Source organism: Lissotriton helveticus, chromosome 8 (assembly GCF_964261635.1).
Source record: "Lissotriton helveticus chromosome 8, aLisHel1.1, whole genome shotgun sequence".
Lineage (NCBI taxonomy): Eukaryota > Metazoa > Chordata > Amphibia > Caudata > Salamandridae > Lissotriton > Lissotriton helveticus.
In genome coordinates, this window is record NC_136069.1 from 982,001,860 (window position 1) to 982,024,055 (window position 22,196).

The following is a 22,196-nucleotide window of genomic DNA, read 5'->3' on the forward strand; positions in this document are numbered from 1 at the left end:
GTTGACTCGTTACATTTATTTAATCCTGTTTTAATAGTTGAACTTAAACTTTGTAATGAAATGTTGAGATATCTATGCATGTATGTATTGTTGTTGCTTTTATGTTTTTTAACTAAGAATCGAATAAAGCTAATCTGAATCTGAATCTGAACTAACCCGACTACAAATACTTTAAAAGCAAATGTGCAAGGATGGTTTCTACATTCAGTATCTGTTACCAAAACATTGATTATTAAATCCACATAAAATGTACAATATGAGACTGTCACTTCATATGATTCATGAGAAACATGAGAAGGCCAACGCACATTTATTCTTACGTCTGTGATGCATATGAGTTTAGTGGAATGAAGTCCCTGCCTTTTATGTACACACACAGAAACCACACCCATTCTCTTTTCTTTGCCTTACCGTCTTGCTCAATTCCCTTGAGTGTTCTCTTCTCATACTTTCCTTGAATTCTTATTCAGCTCGTGTTGCCTAATACTCGCATGCTACCTTTACAGAGAGAACCAATAATCAAAGAAGATTCAATATATACTTAAAACACGCATAGTATTATTACTGGTCTAAGGTAACACATGCTACCAAATTCCAGGACATGTGCGGAGGCCTATTCTTTATAAAGGAAGGTTTAGGAGAAGAAAAAGGTTAGCCAAGCAACACTTTGCCAAGCCCTGTGTGCATGGCCTTTTTGTAGGTCATCCTTTGTAAACCATGAACACTCAGATGCAGTTAGATAATAGGAATATCAAAAGCATTTGTCTTGAATGCAAAAGGCCAACGGTGGACTCCAGATGCCGCACAACGCCTGATTATTTCCCAAAGTATTTTATATATCAAAAGCATGTTTATTGACAGGGTCCTGGTACCTCTTTCTAATATTGCCTCACTTTAGATATGTTGCTGGAACCTAATAGAGCAGCTTAGTAGATCTGTTTGGAAAAACAATCTAGGATTGAACAATACCCTTTCTCTGCATAGTGAATGAACAATCCTTTAATTGATATCCCCTAAGTATTAAAGTGAAGATAAACAAAAAGTAGATTTTTTTCTGTCACACAAGTTTGAGTGCTTACATTCTTTCCACATTCGAAAAATCCACGATTACATTAATTTCTTGTTTTAGTTCAGTTTCTTATTATATATCTGCTACAATAGCTTTTTCCAAAACAACAAAATCTATTATCATACTTGTCTTAATAAAGCTCAGAGTTTAACATTGGCAAGAGGAGACAGTAGCCCCCTGTTACCCAATTGGGGCTCTCTGACGGATATGAAGGCTGTTTTCCTCGCGTGACCACCTTATTTAGAAGGCAAATTACAATGGAGATTCCAAGTCGATGGTCATCCAATTGGAAGCACATCCAGCAGGATGAACATATGCACTGCTATGGGGGGTTTAGTGCTATCTGGGGGGGGGGGAGAAGGTAGTATCCGCGCTTCTGAAGCTAGCCACTTGGATTTTCCTCTTCTCTTCTTGCCACACTAATGTACTCCATTAGTATATCACATAGTCACATCAGGGTGGGGGAATCCCCTAGGTTCTCCAGGCTGAGAAGGCAGGAAGCAATAGGCTAATGAAGGGCCTGAATTGGTTATATTATAACTTCCCTACTTCTGCCCATCCGGTCATACAGCTCACCTCAGAAATAGGTAGAGATCCAAACCATGGCAAGTTAAAATCACGATCCTTTATGTGCTTGTGGATATTTAAGAAAACACCACGGCACAACAATGGTGGAAGAGGGATTTCCCTAATTATATTGCCACAGGCTCATTACAAATAAGGGAATATTTGTAGTTTAAACAAACCTAAAGTTTTTCTTATTGAAGTTAATACTAACACAGCTTTCTGTTTCTCGTACAGAAACAAAACATGTAGCTTATTGTATGTGCTTATCAATGTTTGTCTGCTTTTCTCCTTCATCTCTTCTCCTTAGATCACTCTCAGTGTAGCACAGGGCCATGTGCGCACCCCTTCTCCTCCATCACCTAAGCCTCGCTTCAAAAGCTATGCCTACACACAAGCTGCTTATGTCCTGTCCCCTGACCAAAATCAGAGGCAGTTCCCTCCACAGGTCTGTCGAAATTACTATTCTGAGATGATTTTGTAAAATATGTGTTTTTCTTGTCTGTTGAGCCATATACATGTTTACACTCTCTCATGTTGATTATCTGTTTTGCAACTGTTTCCTTAGAATTGTTCTTGTCTGATTTGTTTTCAAAATACCAGTAAGAAGATTTCAAGTTTTTTTAGGACTAACCAACAGTATATGCCAAGGTTGTGCAGTTCATAAACTTTGAAACTCACACAGACCACTTCTTGAGATGGTGTAAGGTGAACTGTAAAGGTGAAAAGATCAAACTGGAGAACATTTTTTCATCACAAAAAATAAAGTTTGCATTTGGAAAAATAGAAGTGGGAGATACTAAACAATGCAATCTGTGCCCAGAGATTATGCGCAATACATATAATTATATCGATAAGGCAATGCTTAAAAGCAATTTTTAAAATGAAATTTCTCAACCGATTAAATACTGCTTATACCAAATCTTAGTAAACAGGTTTTAAATTAGGCATAACACTTTGTTATTAAGACATTTTCAGCTGCAACTATACAATACAAGGAATCCCTAATATTATATCAAGTGAAAACGCACATTTTCAGTCTCAAGAAGAAATAATAAGTTAAGTAGAATCTCATATATAGCATGGGTAACTTGATTGGTGATTGTGTTCATATGTACTATGTTAACCTTGCACATACATTTATTCTGCAGCCTGATACACAGGTCTTTGTCAACATTCTAAATACTGTAAGAATTCATCGAGATAATGTGCCTATTTTTGCTGCCAATGTAATTTTGTGGTTTATTCCAAATATCAATACATTTCATTATCAATAAAAAGCATGGGTAAAGATAACATCCAGATGAAATAATTTAAATTTACTGTGAACAGGGCCAGACTGGCCGTAGCGGGCGCAGGGCATTTCCTCGGATGGCTGCCAAGTTGGGGTCTGATTTTTGACCCCTAGGGGGGGCGTTTTGTTACAGTGGCTGGTTATATTGGCTCCTCGTAACAGAGACAGGAGTGGTGCTGTCCACTGGCAGCCCGGGGCCGGCCGAGCTGTTTGTCAGTGCCGGTTTCGGTTCAGGTTTGCCATGACTCTGAATCGCAGGATTTTTCAGGATGTGTTCAAGACTCCTCTGACCTTTTAAAAGTTTGGGTTTTTGGTCCGTTGGACTCGTGCTGGCAGTTTTTAAGCCCTATGGCAAAGGGCTGACCCTGAGAGGAATCATGTCGTTTTGATTGGAGAGTGGAGAGTACTTAGAGTTTTCAGGTTAAGTGCCATTGAGGGATTATTGAAAGGACTGATGGGGTTTGGTTTAAAGTGATTTTTATTTTTAGATGTGGTAACAAGATTTTAGATTCCTTTAAAAAAAAGAAATTTACCGAAAAAAAACAAAGGTTAAATAATATTATAGTTAAGTGTTGAAACAAGATAAAATCTAATGTTTAGAAACCAAGAAACCCATGAAATACGTTGTAGTTTACTGAGCTAAATATATCTTGTGCCTCTGCTATGACCTCACATATTAGCCAACTCATGACATGTTAAATGACTTTATTGATGATGTCACTAATGAAATCTCAAATACCATAATTGATGACTTCATTGATAGCACCACAGTCATGTACAGTATGGAGTTACTGAGTTTACACAACATAAATGTAAGCCCTCTAGGCAAGTCTGTTTGTGCATGTTTTAAGTTCCATGGCACACTATTTATAAATCACTAAAGTTTGACATGCAATTACTGCTCCATGTTAAGCAAGGTAAAGTCTGAGCATGCCTGATATGGGTTGCAGAGGCATGTTTGAAAGTAGATTGTGGTGTAAACCAAAGACTGTTTCAAAGAATCTGCGAGAAAAGCCAAAACTCCTGTTGACAATAGATTATCCACAAGTGGATATCTGGTTATGTGCCTATGTCAAATATTTTACTACAATGCTAGACAAGGTCATGTAGCGTGGATGTTTATGAGCTGTGGATGTTTATTTCCAACACTTTTCAGATTGTTTTGAGGCTTAACTGATTGTAGAATAATGTTGAGTGAAGGGGTGTCACACTTAGAGGTTGTTTATCTCACAAAGGCTTTCTAAGAATGGCTCGAAGGTTTTATCACATTGCCCCGACCTCAGGAATATGTGTAGTGTATTTTACCAAACTGTGGAGGGCTGTCCACAGGGCTTGCCCGAAAATGTCTTTCAATAGCTTTTGACTTGAACTTGTGGGTTATGTGAAGTCTTTAAGAGGGTACTCCTTTTTAAAGTAAAGAGAAATTTGATACAGGTGTAGCACAATGAATAGCTTCAAGTCTAAACACGTTGTAAGATGCCTTCAAAATTGACTGGGTGATCTAATCAATTATGTCATCAATGATGCCTTTTAGCATGTCATGAGTAATTTAATATGTGAGGTCATAGCCTTAATCACAAAATAGGAAGGTGGAGGTAGGCCACCATACTACTCTCCACATATCTAACTAATATAACAAACATTTTATACAACCAAATGGTCACGCTTTAAGTTACATCCCCTCCTCTTTGAATGACATACTTATTGCTCAGTTTATTGCTCAAACAGTCATAGGTTGAGTTCCACTGTGTTGCGACCTCCTGTATGAGAGCTTTAACTAGTACTCTATTAGCACACTGAATGATCCTCAACTGCTTCAGGGCTTTAGAAGAATGGCTCAAATGGGTGCAGATTCTACTGCAAATTGCTAACTAGGGGCCCAATGTAGGTAAATCTGATTTACCGACTCTAGAATACAGGAATTCGTTATTTACCATGAAATAGTATTTCATGGTAAATAACGAATTCTTAAGGGCCTGTGGCACTGTTTTCAGTGCCAGCTACATCTAGATTTACCGATTCAGTAAATTTACTGATTCGGTATTTTACTGAATCGGTAAATTTACCGAATCTGTAAATTTAAGGCCCCCTTCATTTCAAAAGCGAAATACCGGTCGGTAAAGGCCGAAATCGTCCGTTACCGACAGGTATTTGGTGTCCTACATCCAGGGCCGGACTGGGAACTGAAAGCAGCCCTGGCAAATATTGCCAGACCAGCCCCCGTTGCGCGTAGCAAGCGAGCCTGACCGCTAATAAGGGGGTTTGTCTCCTAAGAAAATTTTGGAAAACGACAGACCAAAATGGGGAATTTTACAGCACATTTTCATTACATATCATCACATATTCAAATTGTATCAACTTTCAAAGCACAGTAAATAGTAGATGATGACCTTAAAGGTTTCAGATTGCTATGCGTGACATTTTCATAATTTCAGTGTAATTATGAGTGACATTTCAACAACTATGAGTGACACTTTCTTGCGAGCGAAATCAAGCAATTAAGACATGGGAAACATATAAATATCAGAAATTACACCCATTTGAGCAACAAGAAACTCTAAGAAGATCTTAAAACTGCTGCAAAGTATGGGAAATGGAAGGGCGTTAACTGGAGAGAGACTTTGTGACTTAAGTTCTCAGAAACAGAGGGTAGGCACTGCAGCTGCTCAGAACTTGATCTCATTAATCTGACTCTTCATGACCACATGGTAGCCTAAAAAGCAAATTTTATAGCATAGCAAGTGGAACTTGGAGATTATACTGTCACTCAGTCTCAAGCACTTACTCATAGCTGCCAAGTATTCTGACTTCTCATGTGTCACATTTTCATGATTTAACTGTACTTATGAGTGACATTCAACAGCAACATGTGACAACATGTGTAACACTTAGAGTGACACTTTCACAAGAAAAATCAATCAATGAAGTGCATTGACAGAAATTAATATCCAAAATTACACACTTTCAAATAATGATAAGTTCTAAAAAGATATTGAAACTACTACAAAATACCTGAAAAAGAAGTTCACAAACCTACTGCCCCGTTCTAAGAGGGTTGTACTGCCATCTGACAGGGGCTCAGAGCTGCAGAGAGTGCTGACATACATTACACTCAACTGTTGTCCTCTTACTGTGGCCTCAATACTGGTGCTCATTTAGGATTGCCACCTTTTGGAGAAAAAATACATACTACCATTCCTGGTTTTAACAGTTTGCAAAGGCCTGGACTTGAGTTTTAAGGGAACTTTGCATGAAATTGTCTGCATTCATTTTTTAAATGCACTTTCTGTCTTTTTTTACTTTATCAGTCAGGGGTCATAAGGGCAGTTTGTTTGAAAACACATTTTATACTGTTTTCTTCTTATATGCACTGTTTAAAGTATGTAAAGATAGGGGTAAAAATACCTTTTGTATCTGCCAGAATATTAAAATACTTACTGTACCGGAGTCGCGCTTCTAGAGCTGTTTTATCTGATAAATTACATGAATCCTAATGGTGCTGGCATGGTAGTAGATAGGCTGAGGCAGAAGTTATCTTTCCTGGGGCTTAGTGCTATAGAGTGTTCTGGTATACAGTACACTCAACTGCTGTGCTTTAACTTTGGCATCAATGCTGGTGCTCACTGTACCACACAGGCTGAGGCAGGAAATTGAACATCGGACCTGCACTAGTTGGACATGTGTGTTGCCAGGCCAGCGGAAAAACAATTAGCCAGCCTATGCCGACTAGGCCCCCTGGCTCCTACCATGGAATTTATAATCATAATAATGGCATGTGCATTACAGCACTTTGGACTCCAGGCCAGGGATTCGTGCGGGGCCGGGCCTACACTCGAGCCTCCATCAGGATGTTAGAGGCCCCAAACATTAGCAGCTGCCTAGTAATTATAGAGAGACACTGTTAGATTGTGTCAGTGGACTCACTCAAGCCGACGACATGGGAAAATAAGGCTCTGAGAAGTCTGTGAATCAGTGTAGGCGAGGGTAACACAGACTGCGGCACATGTCAGTCACATAGGTCACAGCCAGGTGGCCTCAGGCTGGCTGTATTACTTTTTCTAAAACACTACAACGCTGTTTACTCATGGCTGTTTACTAAAATGAGTTCTCCTGCCACATGTATTGCAAATTAGAGACAAACCAGCAACCATCTTGTCACTGGCTCTGTGTCCCACCATTCCACATCTGTAAAATGTCCCTATAAATTCTAAATCTCCTTTTTTTAAACTATTAGTTTTGACAACACACACATCACGTGTGCCCTCTTTTTCACAGTAGTTTTCACATCCTTCTCTACACTCAACTCTTCCCCATACTTCAGCATTAGTTCTAAACGTTTAGCCACCAGAATCACTTCTTCTAGAGGTGGGTCATCCTTCTACCAAAATTCTTCTAGTATTTCGTCACTACCGCTTTTTAAAACAAATTAGTCTTTAATTCTGTGCTCTGTAGGTTTGCCAAAATTGAAGCTTTATGCCAGTTTGCGCAAAATAGTCACAAAATCTTCCATAGACTCCTCTAGTTTTTGGAAGACAGTTTTGTACTCATTCAAATTCCTTGTGTCTTCTATAGACAATTCAGGTACATTTTCTAACACCTCTTGCCTTCTGTGCCTAAATGATGTAATAACAGTGCATGTTTCCTCGCTGAGCTTAAGTTGTGCCACAAACTCAAAAATAATTCCCGAAAACTTTCTTCCATTTAAGATTTGGTTCGCCCTGTGATGTCAAGAAAAATTATTGGAGCTGAAATTGTCTGCAGAAATGACTACAAGAATGCCTTTAAATTGACTAGACACCTGAATATATTATAGAGAAGAGCAAAAAGCAAGTGTCAGGGTATTGTTGTCTGTTTGCTCAAAATTACTTCATTTAACTACTGTAAAGTGCCTTATGCTCACACATAGTACAAGAAATAAAATTCACTTTCCAAAGTGGACACTTTTATATAGACAACTTCGTCTGGACCTTTCATTCAGCAAATGCCTCCAAAATATCACAGTGACCCACTCTAAAATGGCTGCTCGCAGTTATCACTCCTCTGTAATTGAATCCCAATCCAAAATGGACATGACGTCATCACACGATGACATTATACACTCGTTGAGGCCACACACACACTTTGCCAACCTCACTGCTGAGTCAATATGATGCACGAGCTTCAACAAGCTGATCATGCTCACACCACTCCGATTGACATAACTGTAGTAATTTCCAACCACACAGAAGTAGGTTCCAAGAAGATTTATTGTAGGAGAAGAACAGCTTAACAACCACCGGTAAAGATACAGCCCACGGCAACTGACCAGTAATCTACTATCAATATTCTACAATGACATCGGTTAATTCTAAGTGACATGAACCAATTCCAAATGACATCAAATAATGGAATACCACAATAACCATCCAAAATCCTCCTCTTACTTAGTTCAATGCCTCTTTACACACCTTGCTGCAGTCACTGGGAATATGTCCGGGTCCTGTTTCCACTTGAGTTGTCACTATGGCAATACTCCTAAGTGACACAGAGCAGTCTGCAGTCAGTCTCTTTACCATTGACAAATAACACCTCATCCGTTTTGAGGTGTATGACTTAGCTTCTGCCTACCACCCTTGTTGCCAAATTGGGATGTCGACCTCAATTACACATTAAAGAAAGGCAGTGAAACGGTTCAAGTAAGGTATTATTTATTCAGACACCTCAGCCTTCATCAAGTACCCTATGGCCTTCCAACATTCCATCTCATTACATCTCTAACATTCTAAAGAGGTGACCATGACTACACAGCCACATCATATGATATGCCCATCCTAATGGTTTTGGGGATCCTGTGCACCAAAATATTCTGTCCCTCTGTTCAGAATATTTAGGGGCTTACTGTGAGTCACGCAGCTTTTGGTGTGATAATACTACACCTGGTAAAGACTAATATTCTTCAAGGAATTAAAGATTATATTTACAAAGCTGCAGAAGGAAATACAGGGATTCCATTTGTTGTCTTGGCTCACCAAATTATTTTAGTTACATTTATAAAATGATAAATAAAGTTTTTTTTTAAAAATGTGTTAAGTTAAATGATCCCAGTGGTACTTTAAAAGATTTGAATAGTTTCTTGTGAGAACCTCTTCTATTAATTACCGGATCAGCTCAGTTGGCAGCACTAATAACTACGTCTATAAGGTCAGAGAACTGCGGTTCAGAGTTTAATTGCGTAGCTAATGCTGCGCCGTGCTTCGAGTCACCGGGACAAGCTTGTGAGGACGACCTGAGGACAACCACTGCAGGAGCTGTCATTCCGAGTGCGAAACTGGCCAACCCCAAAGCCTGCCAGTACCAGCGTGCACCACTGCCTGCCACTCCAGACACTCCAGATTTCATCTGGAGCTCTCAGGCCTCAGTACTGTGTTGAGGGCCCACCCCCGCACGGGGGGGGGGCTGCGGGGGCCTGAGTTACGCCTCTGCAAATGCGTACATTACATCTGGATCATCTATGGCACATGATCGAGGATATTTGTGTGCTATCCCTCTCTCAACAGGTTTGACATATGTGTTACACTTGAATTTTCAGTAGTTCTTGTTTTTTTCCGACCTCTGTGAACCTTTGTTTGGTGCAGTTAATGGTCAGCAGAAGCCGTACTCGGAAAATTGTTCCAGCAGCACGGAGAGTGCAAGCCGGCACTCATAGGAACAACATCGAATACCATAGAAAGCAAAACAAGACTGCAAGCAAGTACCTCGTGTAGGGAGCAACAGTGAGAGTGCGAGCTGACATGCATTACAACAAGGAGATGGCGCAAGAAAGCACAGCGAGTAGAGACCAGCAACACCTGTTGTAGTTAACAGAAGAGCAATGAAAGATTGCTACTACACTAAGACAACAGTAGCAAAGTGCAGGCTATGAAGTGTTATAGGGAAAAACTTGAGTTTGCAACCTGTCATGTGCTTCAGGGAAAAACGAGGCAGTGCGAGCTTTGTTATTCTAAAGAGAGAAACCCAGGATTTTATTTAAACCTCTCACGCAACCCATCAAGTGAGAAAGGACAGTGCGCGTTTTTTTTCTATTTATAGGGGCGAACTGAGAGCAAACCGTCACTTATTACAGAGGCAAATAGGCGTTTGCACACTGGCACGTTTATATTCTGGAAAGTAATTAAAGGTGCACGCTGTCACTGAACATGCGTTCTTTATTATTGAGAACTCTGACAACCCACACTTCATTTCACAAAGTCCTCATAACATGTCTTTTAGCTGCTAAATGGGTTGGACTTTCTCTTTCTGTCCTATGCTCCCTAGCTCGAGGACGCCCGTCTCTGTGTCTGTGTGCTTTATACATCTACATTGAATTATTTCATTCATCTATGGGGAGAAACAGATGAGCGCGCCTCGAAGTCTAATAGGGACACAATGGTTGTATGCATCCTGTTACAGGTAAAATAAAAGAAGAGGACTACATGCTTATACTTTTAACAGAGAGACCATGTCGATAAACAAGTCAAAAAATCCATCCTGATTATTTCACTTCAATTTCCGCGGATTGCTGTGTTTTTCCTAGTTCCGTCTTTCACACCCAGCTGTTAAAAATGTCTTTTTAGCACACTGCACAGTAGTGCTGTGCCGCCCACCACCCATAAATCAAATCTGGCCTCTGACCACTGCAAACAAATAAATACTCTACACTCACCTGCGCTGCGGGCGGCAGACAGGGGAGATTACATTACGGGGTGCGGATCTCTTTCCTGGCTGTACTGCTCTGAATGCCTGCCTCGACCTCGCCTCATTTACGCGCATTTCCCAATGCGCATGAGCATCACTGCAGACCTCACCCTAAAAAAAAACAGCGGCGCCGCGGAGGCAGTGACACATGCGCGCTGCGCACGTCTTCAACAACACATCATGGTCAGGTGACAGGAGGAGGTGAGGTCAGGTGGTGATCAAAATGAAATAATTTACTTTAAATCAGCGCGACACCGCAGCTCACACCAGGCCTCTCTCAGGCAGCAGCCAGGCGGCCTGGTTGTTATGTGCTTAACGTACTGCTGTAAACACTATCTGTGTTATGTTGTTGGGGCCGGTCCAAATCGGCCCCAACAACAGAATCGGCCCCCTGTCACGAAACCGGCCCCCACCCCATCCAGCCGACCGGGGGATTGCCCGGTGCCCGGAAGGACCAGTCCGGCCCTGCCTACATCGGGCCCAAGGTTTCTTCTTTTTTGGGAAAGTCCTGCAAAATGATGTTCATGCAATGTGCCAAACATAGGACTCCGAAATAGGCACGATCTGCCATGGCTTTAACTATATTACTGCCATTGTCCGTGGAAATAAGCTCAATTATGAGACCTCGCAGTTGCATCCATTCAAAAAATTTGCTGTTAAAGTTGTCTAAGATGTTTGCAGCTGTATGGGATTTCCCCATGGTGAACATGCCTCCTGTTGCCGAACGCCATTAAAAAGACCTGTAGATAGCTGATGCCTCACCCCCACAAAATAGATCCAGTGTGAAGTGATACACATGTAATCAATGGCTTGACAACTGGTCCTCATGTCTGTCATGGTTGTATGACGGAACAACTCAGGGAAATACTCTGCATGCTTTTACCACTTATTTTATACCTTGCATTTTTTTAGTTTGCATGTGCTTTTACAAAGTATGCCTTTACTACTCATTTTTTATATACATATATAACTATATATAACTATAACTATAACTATATATATATATATATATATATATATATATATATATATATATATATATATATATATATATATTCACTGAAAAAACCATAGGTTTCACACCAGTTATAGTTAGCTGGAAATTTTACTCGCATAAAACCATTGAAATTCCCACGTTATAGTTAGTTGGACTCACTATAACTTGCGTGCCTGCAATGCACTGCTGATGACATCACATATTACATCACTCATGACATGGTCAGTGGCATCACTCGTGACATCACTGATGACACCATCCAGTGAATGTGTGTCTTTCTGAAAAATAAATATTAGTGAGTAATGTTTAAATATTTAAATATATGTATTAATGTTTCACTTTGTGTATAAGTGGCTGCATGGGTTGGTGAGTAGCTACATGTGTAGGTATATGGGTTATTAGATGTTTTTCTTAGTATCAGTATGAGTGTCTGTATGGTTTGGTGGGGGTATTACTTAGCACATAGATGCATGAATGACTGACTCTCTCTTTGTATGTGTTTTGAACACAGCATATGTGCAGGACTGTATGGGTGGATGAGTGTATAGTGTGTTAGTGACTGAATGACTGTCTCACTAGTGTCTTTATCAGTAAATATATATGTTTTAATCTAATATATGTGAATATTGATGTATATACGTGAGTATATGTGAGAGTAAGGGATTTTAAGAGTTCCTGTTTAAATTAGTATGTGCTTCTATAAGTGATTGTTTGAGAGAGTAAGTACGTGTTAGTTTCCTTAGAAGTAAAGTGGTAGTGTGTGTATAGCTGTATATGCAAATAAATGGATGTTCAATAGTTTATTTGCATGTGTGAGTATGTGTCAGAGTATCTTTTAGATGACTGTCGGTATGTATCAGGATGTATAGGTGTATCACTACATATGATGAGTGAGTATATGTATGAGTGACTATATAGAACTGTTGGTGAATAAGTGGATGTGTATATAGATGGTGGAATTATTGAATTGGTTGTTGTTACTGGTATGGGTATCTCCATCTTTTTGAAAATTTTAGTTTCTATTATTGAATATGTGCTTCAAGGGTTACATTACAGTGAAAGGAGGTCTGTCACTCTGTCACAAGGATGGTGTCATCAGTGATGTCATGAGTGATGTCACTGACCATGTCATGAGTGATGTAATATGTGATGTCATCAGCAGTGCATTGCAGGCGCGCAAGTTATAGTGAGTCCAACTAACTATAACGTGGGAATTTCAATGGTTTTATGCAAGTAAAATTTCCAGCTAACTATAACTGGTGTGAAACCTATGGTTTTTTCAGTGAATTTAATAGGTTTTTTAAATGCTAATTCCTAACTATAACTAGTGTGAAACCTATGGTTTTTTCAGAGAATTTCAATGGTTTTTAATAGCAAATCTCTATAGGTATAAAAAGTAAAAAAATTTATAACGAATTTTATATTGTATAATTATGTTTTTTTTTTTTGCCCTGGGGCGCTCCCGGGGCGCGTACCTGTGAACGCACGGGTAAGCGCAATGTTACAGCGTGCCCCGGGGCGCGTACCCGGGAGCGTCCCGTTAGCGCTATTCTCGCGAACGAAAACAACATCGTGACGTTTCGCGTAACCGCGTGATGCGTCATATGAGGCACTGCGTGAGCGCACCCGGAAGCACGCGAGCGCATACGATTGGGCAACGTCCTGACGCGCTTAAGCTATGCACCCCCGGGCGCGCCCCGGAGCGCGACTACGGGCGCGCCCCGGGGTGCGTAGCGTAAGCGCGTCGGGTCATGTGATCTGAAAATAACACTTTTCATTGGTGCAGATCAGTTTTGGTTTCCAAATGATGTAAGCCCGGATCATGTGACTTGAAAATAACACTTTTCATTGGTCAAGAACAGTTCTGTTTTCCAAATGATGAAAGACTCCACCTTTTTTCCTTATTCTGACTTTGTCCTTTGACTGAGGAAGACCTGTTTCAACAACAAAGAGAATTATTTTGTACTTTAAAATGGCTACAGTAGCAGCAGCAGCTGGAGCATCTGCACCACCACCACCAGCACCACCACCACCAAGAGGACCATCACAACAGTACATTGGTGGTCAAGAAGAGGAGGAGGAGGAAGAGGAAGAGGAGCAGGGGAGAAGATGGCTGGCTGAAGACAATACCCCATACCAGCCAAGGCCACACATTGTATGGGAGTTTTTTTCAATCCCAGAGGGAAAGAAAAAAGTCAATGCGGCCAAGGTAACTTGCCTAATCTGTGGCTTAGAACTCTCAAGGGGCAACCCAAACAAAAAATATTCCTTTGGTAATAATACCATGATTAGACATATGACCCGCAAGCATCCAAACAACTATTCTCATGCAGAGATGAGGGAACTGGCCAGAAACCTCCCCCAGTCTTCAAGGACCACCTCCAAAAGAAAGCAACCCACTCCATCGGGACCAGAAACAACGGAGACGATGCCTTGCATTCAAAAACGATTTGAAGATTTTAGAGTAACATGTATTTACTGTGGTAAGCGCCTCTCCTGTGGTGAAAAGAGCATAAAGCTCATCGTCTTTGCTGGTGGCAACCACAATTGCCCCAAAAAATCCTATTTTTTTCTGTTTTTTGTTTTTTGCTCCATTTGAGCCATTTTCAATTCCCTTTTTTTGTTTCTCCCCATAAAAAATACAAAAAAAATATAAAACAGTTCAGAAAAGCCCAAAAAAGTACAAAATGTTCAAAAAAACATTAAAAAAAATATAAAACAACAAAAAGAAGAAAAAAACAGTTCTTTTTAGAACTACCTTTAATTTATAAAAATAAACCTATATTTTTAAAGAATCTTTGTCAATTTTTTTTCCTCAGGGTACGCGCAACGGGGCGCGCACCCCCAAAAAAGAAAAAAAAAATGAATGAAGGAGTTAGCATGAGGGAAGAACACAAAGAGAGTAATGCTAAGAGAAAGAGAGCTAGAGGGAGAAACACAGAGGGATTGTATATTACATAGTAAAAAACAGAGAAGGTGTAATAGGGTGAAAGTGAGAAAAGTAAAATGAATAAGGGAGCGAAAGAAGGGAAGAGAGAGGAAGAAGACTAAAGTAGAAATAGTGGGAGAATGTGAGTGGGTGTTGAAAGAAAAAGAAAGGAGAGCAGAATATTTCCTTCAAAATTGTTCTGGAGAACAACACTGAAAAAGTTATTGAAGATAATGATGACTTACATTTCATGGATGAATCACGGGACTATGAATTAGTTCAATGTGTAGAAGCAGTAGATTCGCTGATTGAAAATGAGGACATTTCTGACAATGTGTTGTTAGAAGTTCTGTTAAATTTGGAAAAAGAATCAGAAAAATAAATTTATATTTAATAACCAAAAATTGTTCGAGACATTATTCATTTTTATATGTAATTCATAAACTAGTACCAAATTGATTATAATGTAAATTCAGACTTATAGTATACTGTGCAACATTTTTGTGTTACATAGTATTTTGCTCATAGTTACTTCCTTTCTCCCACTATATTATCTCCAATGTGTATTTGACATCTCTTTTTCATCTCCTGCCTCCATGTTCTTTCTGCTTTCCTGACAGACTATGATATGGATTCCATATACCACAATACCTTCTGTAACAACATGCAAGATATCTACAGAGGAAACGGTGTACATTACATTTAAGACTCAGCATTGGTACCTACATGTTGGTACTTAAAACACCCAAACAACACAACAACTCTATGCAGAGCTACCTACCTCTAATCACTTTAAATTATTATTTTCCTATTTCACTGGGTTTTCCCCCCGGTACGCTCCCCGGTGCGCGTACCGGGCGCTCACCCCGTGAAAATCAGAATTTTCTTTTTTTTATGGCCCCCACATCAAACCTAGGGGGTCAGGGGGGGTGTACCCTGCCCCCTTTTTGTCATTTCCCCCTTTGTTTTTTGCCACCTCTTGTATCTCGATCCTACCGAGACACAAGATGGCGGCCACTGCGGACTGTTTTGAATGTTTACAGACACCCGAGAGCCAATCAGCTTTCCGTGCGCAAGTCGCGTAGCGCGCCCGGTTCGCTCCCCGGTACGCGTACCGGGGTGCGCTTATAGATATATAAATTTTTTTAAACTCAAATTGCTCAAAATCCTGTGGAGCACATATCTTGAGACATAGCAAAGGCACATTCGGGCTACCAGTCCCTACAATTTTGCCAAGTTTGGTGAAAATCCATTCAGCCATTCGAGCTGAAAGTGAGTTCGACCGCCCTATTGAAATTAACATGGGGAAAACACGTTTTGGGACCCCCCTTTTATCTCGTCCCCCGCTTGACGAATGCCCCCCAAACTTTCAGGGAAGGAGCGGAGCGCCGCAAGGCAAAGTTGAGGAAAATTTCAGGCAGATTCCTCAACCGGCACCAAAGTTATTCCCAATAGAATGTTGCGCTTTCCCTATGGAAAACAATCCTAACTATAACTACCTACTGGCGACCGCCAGTAGGTAATATATATGAGCAAAAACATCCAACTACCACAGGAACTCCATGGAAAGCAGGCACGGACATGAAGTAGCTTTGGATTCGGCATTTATTTCTTAATGCAGGACACCCTCAATCACGAGCACAGGGAGAGACGCGTTTCAGCCTTCAGGAGGCCTTTGACATATATATATATATCAGGAAACCTCCCAAACTTACCTTAAAATGTGTGGTAAAGGCATACATTTTAAAAGCATATGCGTTCAAAAACGTGTGGCAACAAATGCGTGGTAAAAATCTCATTGTAAAGGCTGTTTCCCGTATGTAATCAGGTGAATAGTCTGAACAGCACTCTGCTGCAAAGCTTTTCCAACAAATTCCGCAGCGTGATGGGGTGCTTGAATAGCCGCTCTAGCAAAATAGGTCCTGCTGAAAACCCTCCGTTTCAGGCAGATGGCCACTACAAACTCTAAAAATCCCACTCCTTCCGCAAAAGAAAAAGGGAGGAGGTCCAGTGCTAACATTTTGACAAGCTTCCCATTGTACCCATTGAGTGGTTGCAATTGTAGGACCTCTCCTGCTTACAGATGCTCGTAATAGTAGCCTGTATTTTTTCTTTTGGTAGTGCCACTGATATAGGCGACTTCTGCAGAGGACCAGGAGGTGGTAGACTAAAAGCACATCTTGGGCCAGTCACTTTATGCTGTTGCTGTGTTCTCTCCATTTGACTCTTGTGCCATTGCAAGGATGCTGAGCAGGTGATACTGGCAGACTACAGGGGAAAGGGCTGCTCTGCATAAATATGCCACCTTGTGCGTATTCATTACCACCTACATCTCTCACTCTATTCATAGGCTCCAGCGTTGATAGCCCTCCCACATCACCTTGATAACGTCGAGAAAGGTGATTATGGTGCGCCTCCCAGTGCAGTGTATGATGGTTTTTTAAATGGATTGCTTGGCCTCCTGTACCATAGTGTGTTTCAAGTTTACCTCGATGAACACTAGCATTGCAAATGGAGCATATTGCAATATTGTCATCCTGCTTGCCAAATATAAAGGAGTCCCAAACTGGAAGGGAGTACCTTTTTGTTGAGCCATCGGTGCCACTGCCAATGCCCAAAGAACTAGAAGTAGATGTATGTGTTGACGATTGTCTCTCTGGAGTGCATACTTCTACAGAGCAGTCCTCAGTGTGGGACTTACAAATATGGGAGCTGGTGGTGGTGCCACATCCCTTGGAGCATGTTGAATAGAAGGGATAATGTCGGTCTCATTTGTGCCTGCTTCCACAATGTCTGGCTCGTCGTCATCCTCACCTCCTTCCATAATTGTAAATCACTCAGGAGTTATTCTTTTGCTGAGACTCTCCAGGCTTGTCTCAGACTGAGCCGAGGTCCAGTCGGTGTCCAGAACTTCAGAAGGGGGAACTTATGGAAGATGGTGGAGTACTCTTCCTTTTTCTTGCTGGAGATCTGGAAGCCAATGGTTGTAAAAGAGGACGCTATTGCTCTGCAGGAAGCTCAACCCCCAGTTCTGCTCCTACTTCACTAAGATCCATTGCTGACTGCAGCTGTTGTTCACTTCCTTGCAAAGATTGGGTACTGCTTTACGAAAGAGACAAACCCAATTAAGTGTTACTGCTCATCGGCATTGACATGATTGCAGTGGCTGCCTTGCTGAAAGACATAGGCTTGGGCTTAGGCTGGGGTGGTGCCGATGATGTTGATGCTTCTCCCAGCTTGTCCCCAGAATGCTGGCATGCCAGGCACAAGTTTGCCGAAAAGGTTCTGGCCAGTACGCTAGTGGGGGAAATCTGCTTCTTCTCCCCACCACAGGCCACTATCTTGGTAGTATCTTTCTTTGGGGCTATCTTGAAGCTGTCAGTTGGCAGTGACAGCTGCATAAGCGGAAGAAATTGGAAGACTTATGTGACTGGCACTACTGTGGGTGACATCTCTTGTACAGTTGAAAGCAAAGAGACACAAAAACCATTTAGTGAAACGTGGTATTGCTACAGTTTGAATTAATACAATATCATTTTTTATGGTTATTTAAGTTATCATTATTACCCTAAACAACAGTGCATTTCAAAGTCAAACCCCACCACCAGAACATACTATTTAATTTCCAATCAGGATTACGACATACAGATGTAATTGTTTGCCCTGTGTATATTTAAGGTAGAAACCTGTGGCAGTCAGGGAGGTGGAGGGGAAAATTGTATAACGTTTAAAAATGAATGTTGATGTGTGTCTGCTCTATGGCAGGCAGAGGATTAAACTTTACACATGAATGCTGGTGTTTGTTGTGCACCTCTGGTAGTCAGGGGGTCCAGGGAAATTAGAAATTATCCTTCAAGAATTATTGCTGTTGTGCAGCTGTGCACCTTTGCAGGTGATGGTTGGATAATGGAAAAACATTGACTTTTTAAACAGTCACTAAAAAATGTAAACAAGATCAGAACATTAATATAAAAAAATCATTAAAAAATAAAAAATGAAATAAAAAAACATTAATTAGCTGATGGTGTACATGGGGATTCTAGGGGACAATGAGAAACCTACTGGGAGGCAAGGGGTACAGGTGAAAAATGCAAAAAGCATATAATATAAAACATTTAATAAATATACAATTACTATAATGATCCTCAAGCATAATATGAAACCTTTGAAAATACTTTATTCGAAACAAAATTTCATAAAAGTACATATACAGTATCCATAATAAATCCATAATAACTGTACGTAAAACAAATCATAATCATAAAACAAATCAGACAATGGGTACGAGTTTTGACCTAATGAACCAAGCATTCGCCACATATTTAGCCACCCCACAGACCATATGCATTGAAGAAACATCTGTTAAAAAAATACGCATAGCTAATCTATGATCCCTCACCCCTAGGTTCCTACAAACAGGTTTCAACCACCTTCCTCTAGGTATTTTATAGGCTACACATGCAAATAGGAAGTGGCCCAAGGATTCTTTTGGACAGGGACAACCTGGGCATTTCTGCTCTGTTCCTCTATATCCCTTCCAACCTGCCTTGAATGTGTTAAGGGGTAGAATACCATATCGGAGTTTCAAAAACAGTGTTCTATCACGAGGGACCTGGATAAAATCCAAAAAGGGCTCTAACTTCCTAAGGGGCTTGTGATCAAGAAAGGTACTAGTTAGGTGACCCCAGTTTGGATTCCTGTGTTCTTTGGCAACAACCCAATCCCAATAAAGTTTTTTGACAATTGCCTTTGGGGGTGGCAGTTGCGAAGTCCAACTCTCTTCTAGACCTATTGATTTAACAAGCCTCTTTAAATTATTGAGCCATTTGATTTTATTTGCTACGTTTAAACTAATCAGCTCATCCAGAACCTGAGCATAATTATGAAGTTCTGGGGTCCTTCTAAGACGAACCCAGAATAACAAGGGACGAATTTGCACTAGATCAACAACCGATTTTTTACCCATGTCAAGAAAAAGAGGTTTCAGAGGGGCCGATAAGGGTAGCGAGACCATATCTCTAATAAACTTATTCTCAGCTACCGCTAAAACTTTGGTATTTTCCGCCCCCCAAAGTTCTGAACCATAAACTGCCGCTGCCAATGCTTTCCCTTCATAAATTGCCAGGGTTGGGGCTATGGGGCGACTAAAAGATCGACGCTGGTTCTTAAGAATTACTCCTGCAACCCTTTTGAGGTTTAAAACCATTTTGGCGATATGGGCTGACCAGCTCAGGTTATTACAAAGTCTCACCCCAAGGTAATCAAATTCCTCTACCACCTCCAACGGGGTGTCATTCAGCCTGAGGTTTACCTTCCTATGTTTCTTTTTATTAGATAACACCATCAGCTTTGTTTTTGAAGTGTTTATTGACAACCCCCTATCTATACAAAAACTGCAAAAACGATCGAGTAGTTTTTGCAAACCCATGGGGGACTTTGACATGAGCAGAGTATCGTCGGCAAAGAGGAGAGTGGGTGTTTTCTCTCCTGCAAGGACGGGGGCATCAGCAGGATCCTCCCTCAGATGGACTACAACCCCATTAATAAAGAGGGAGAACAAGGTTGGAGCCATCACACACCCTTGCCTCACTCCCCTATTTACCGGGATCTTCTCTGTCAGTTGACCCTGGGATCCCCATCGGATCCTGGCATAGTTCCCCTCATGGAGTTTAATAATGAATTGTAGGAGGTAACTAGGAAAACCCATATCGGATAGGACCGACCAGAGCTTATTCCGTGGAATCACATCAAATGCTGTCTTCAAGTCTATGAAAGCCAGGTATAGACTACCCTTAGTAATTAACACTGACTTCCAACAGACTGCACAGAATCTAAATACCTGGTCTATTGCACCTATATTGCTTCTAAACCCGGCCTGGAAATGGGACAAGATGCTCTTATCCACAAGCCATACTTCTGTACGGTTTATGATCACCCTTCCAACCACCTTCTGAATTGTGTCTATCAGACTTATCGGTCTGTAATTGGAAGGGTCGTCCCTATCGCCCTTTTTATAAATGGTTATTACCTCAGCACCTTTCCAGGAATCGGGAACTGGATGACCAGCTTGTATCAAATTCATCAGATTAGAAATGTATTTAGCCCACACATTCGGTTCATACTTTAACAAGTCCCCTGGAAGACCATCTTGGCCTGGGGCCTTCCCTGGCAATAATTTAGAGATGGCATCTAATACTTCTCTCTGGGAAAATGGATCTGTATTGTAAATAAAATTACCACAAGGCGTGCTTTCGGGGATATTAGCTGATAATAATGTCAAGCTATCCACATTCTCCTCACAATATAATTTAAAAAAATGGGAATACCATTCCTGGTCCGTAATATGATTTAAAATGGGACCTGCTCCCTTTCTATCTAGAGCATTAATGAATTTCCAAAAGGCAACAGTATTTTTCCCACGGGCTGCTTCTTTCAACTGATATCAGGGAAAAGTAAAACAATGAACAAATACAAAAAGGCATAGCCCTCTCCCATCAATCTCCCTTTGAAAACTGGAAAAAAGTGTGGCTGCACAAAATGGTTCCGACCTCATGGTCAAAAAATAACAGCCAGCAAGGAGGCATGGCCACAGCAAAGAACATGTACAACCTATGGAAAAATCACACTGGCTGGCTACACAAAATGGCCAAACAACAACCAACAAGGAGGCATGGGCACAAAAAAGAACACATGCAGGTCTGCGGCAAAAGCACACTGGCTGGCTACACAAAATGGCCACCCACCACATTGTCAAACAACAACAACCAGCAAAAGGCATGGCCGTAACAAAGAACACATGTAGGTCTGTGGCAAAAGCATATTTCCTTGCTATAGAAAATGGCTGTTGGCCACATGTTCTAACAAAAACCAGCAAGGAGTCATGGCCACAACAAAACACACATGCAGGCCTATGGCAAAAGCACATTCGCTGGCTACACAAAATGACCACCGTCCACATGGTCAAACAACAACAACCAGTAATAAGGCATGGCCACAGCAAGGAACACATAGAGGCATATGGCAAAAGCACACTGGCTGGCTGCACAAAATGGCCATAGGCCACATGGTCAAATAAGAACAGCCAGAAAGGAGGCATGGCCGCAACAAAGAACACATGCGGGCCTATGGCACAAGCACATTGGCTGGCTGCAAAACAGGTCCACCAGACATATGGTGAAACAAAAAATCAAGGAGGCATGGAAAACAAAGAACATATGAAGACCTATACACACTGACTATACAAAAGGGCCCTTGGTCGCATTGCATGGGATACAAAGACAAATGGTGGACTATGGCAAGCACACACACACTGACCAGATAAAGGAGGCATAGTAACACTGAAGAAAGCAACATTAATCTAGCAGTGTAAAAAACGAAAATTAACTGACCTGTACAATTTTACAAGACAGATCCTCCAAAGGCATCAAAAATATATTACCCCACCTATTTACATTTTGCAGACATAAGAGAAATACCCAAAATGCCCCACGTGTTTTAATTTAATCAAATGGCATTCATGGCCTAAATGATGTTTCAGTTCAACTGACACCACAAACAGTTGTTTCAAGCAAACATGACTAGCACTGGGCCTAGTGACTGGGTGGCACATTGGCAGACTAGATACAATGGA

At 41.0% G+C, this 22,196-nt stretch overlaps 1 protein-coding gene across 7 annotated transcripts in view; it reads left to right on the forward strand.

The window, feature by feature from the left end:
• DMD (dystrophin) overlaps nt 1–22,196 on the forward strand; it is a 6,826,337-nt gene that overhangs the window by 952,068 nt on the left and 5,852,073 nt on the right. For all 7 annotated transcript variants that reach the window (XM_078657819.1, XM_078657824.1, XM_078657821.1 and 4 more), the window contains exon 9: nt 1,944–2,081. In XM_078657819.1, the coding sequence (XP_078513945.1) occupies nt 1,944–2,081 (138 nt within the window). The remainder of the gene's footprint in view (nt 1–1,943; nt 2,082–22,196) is intronic.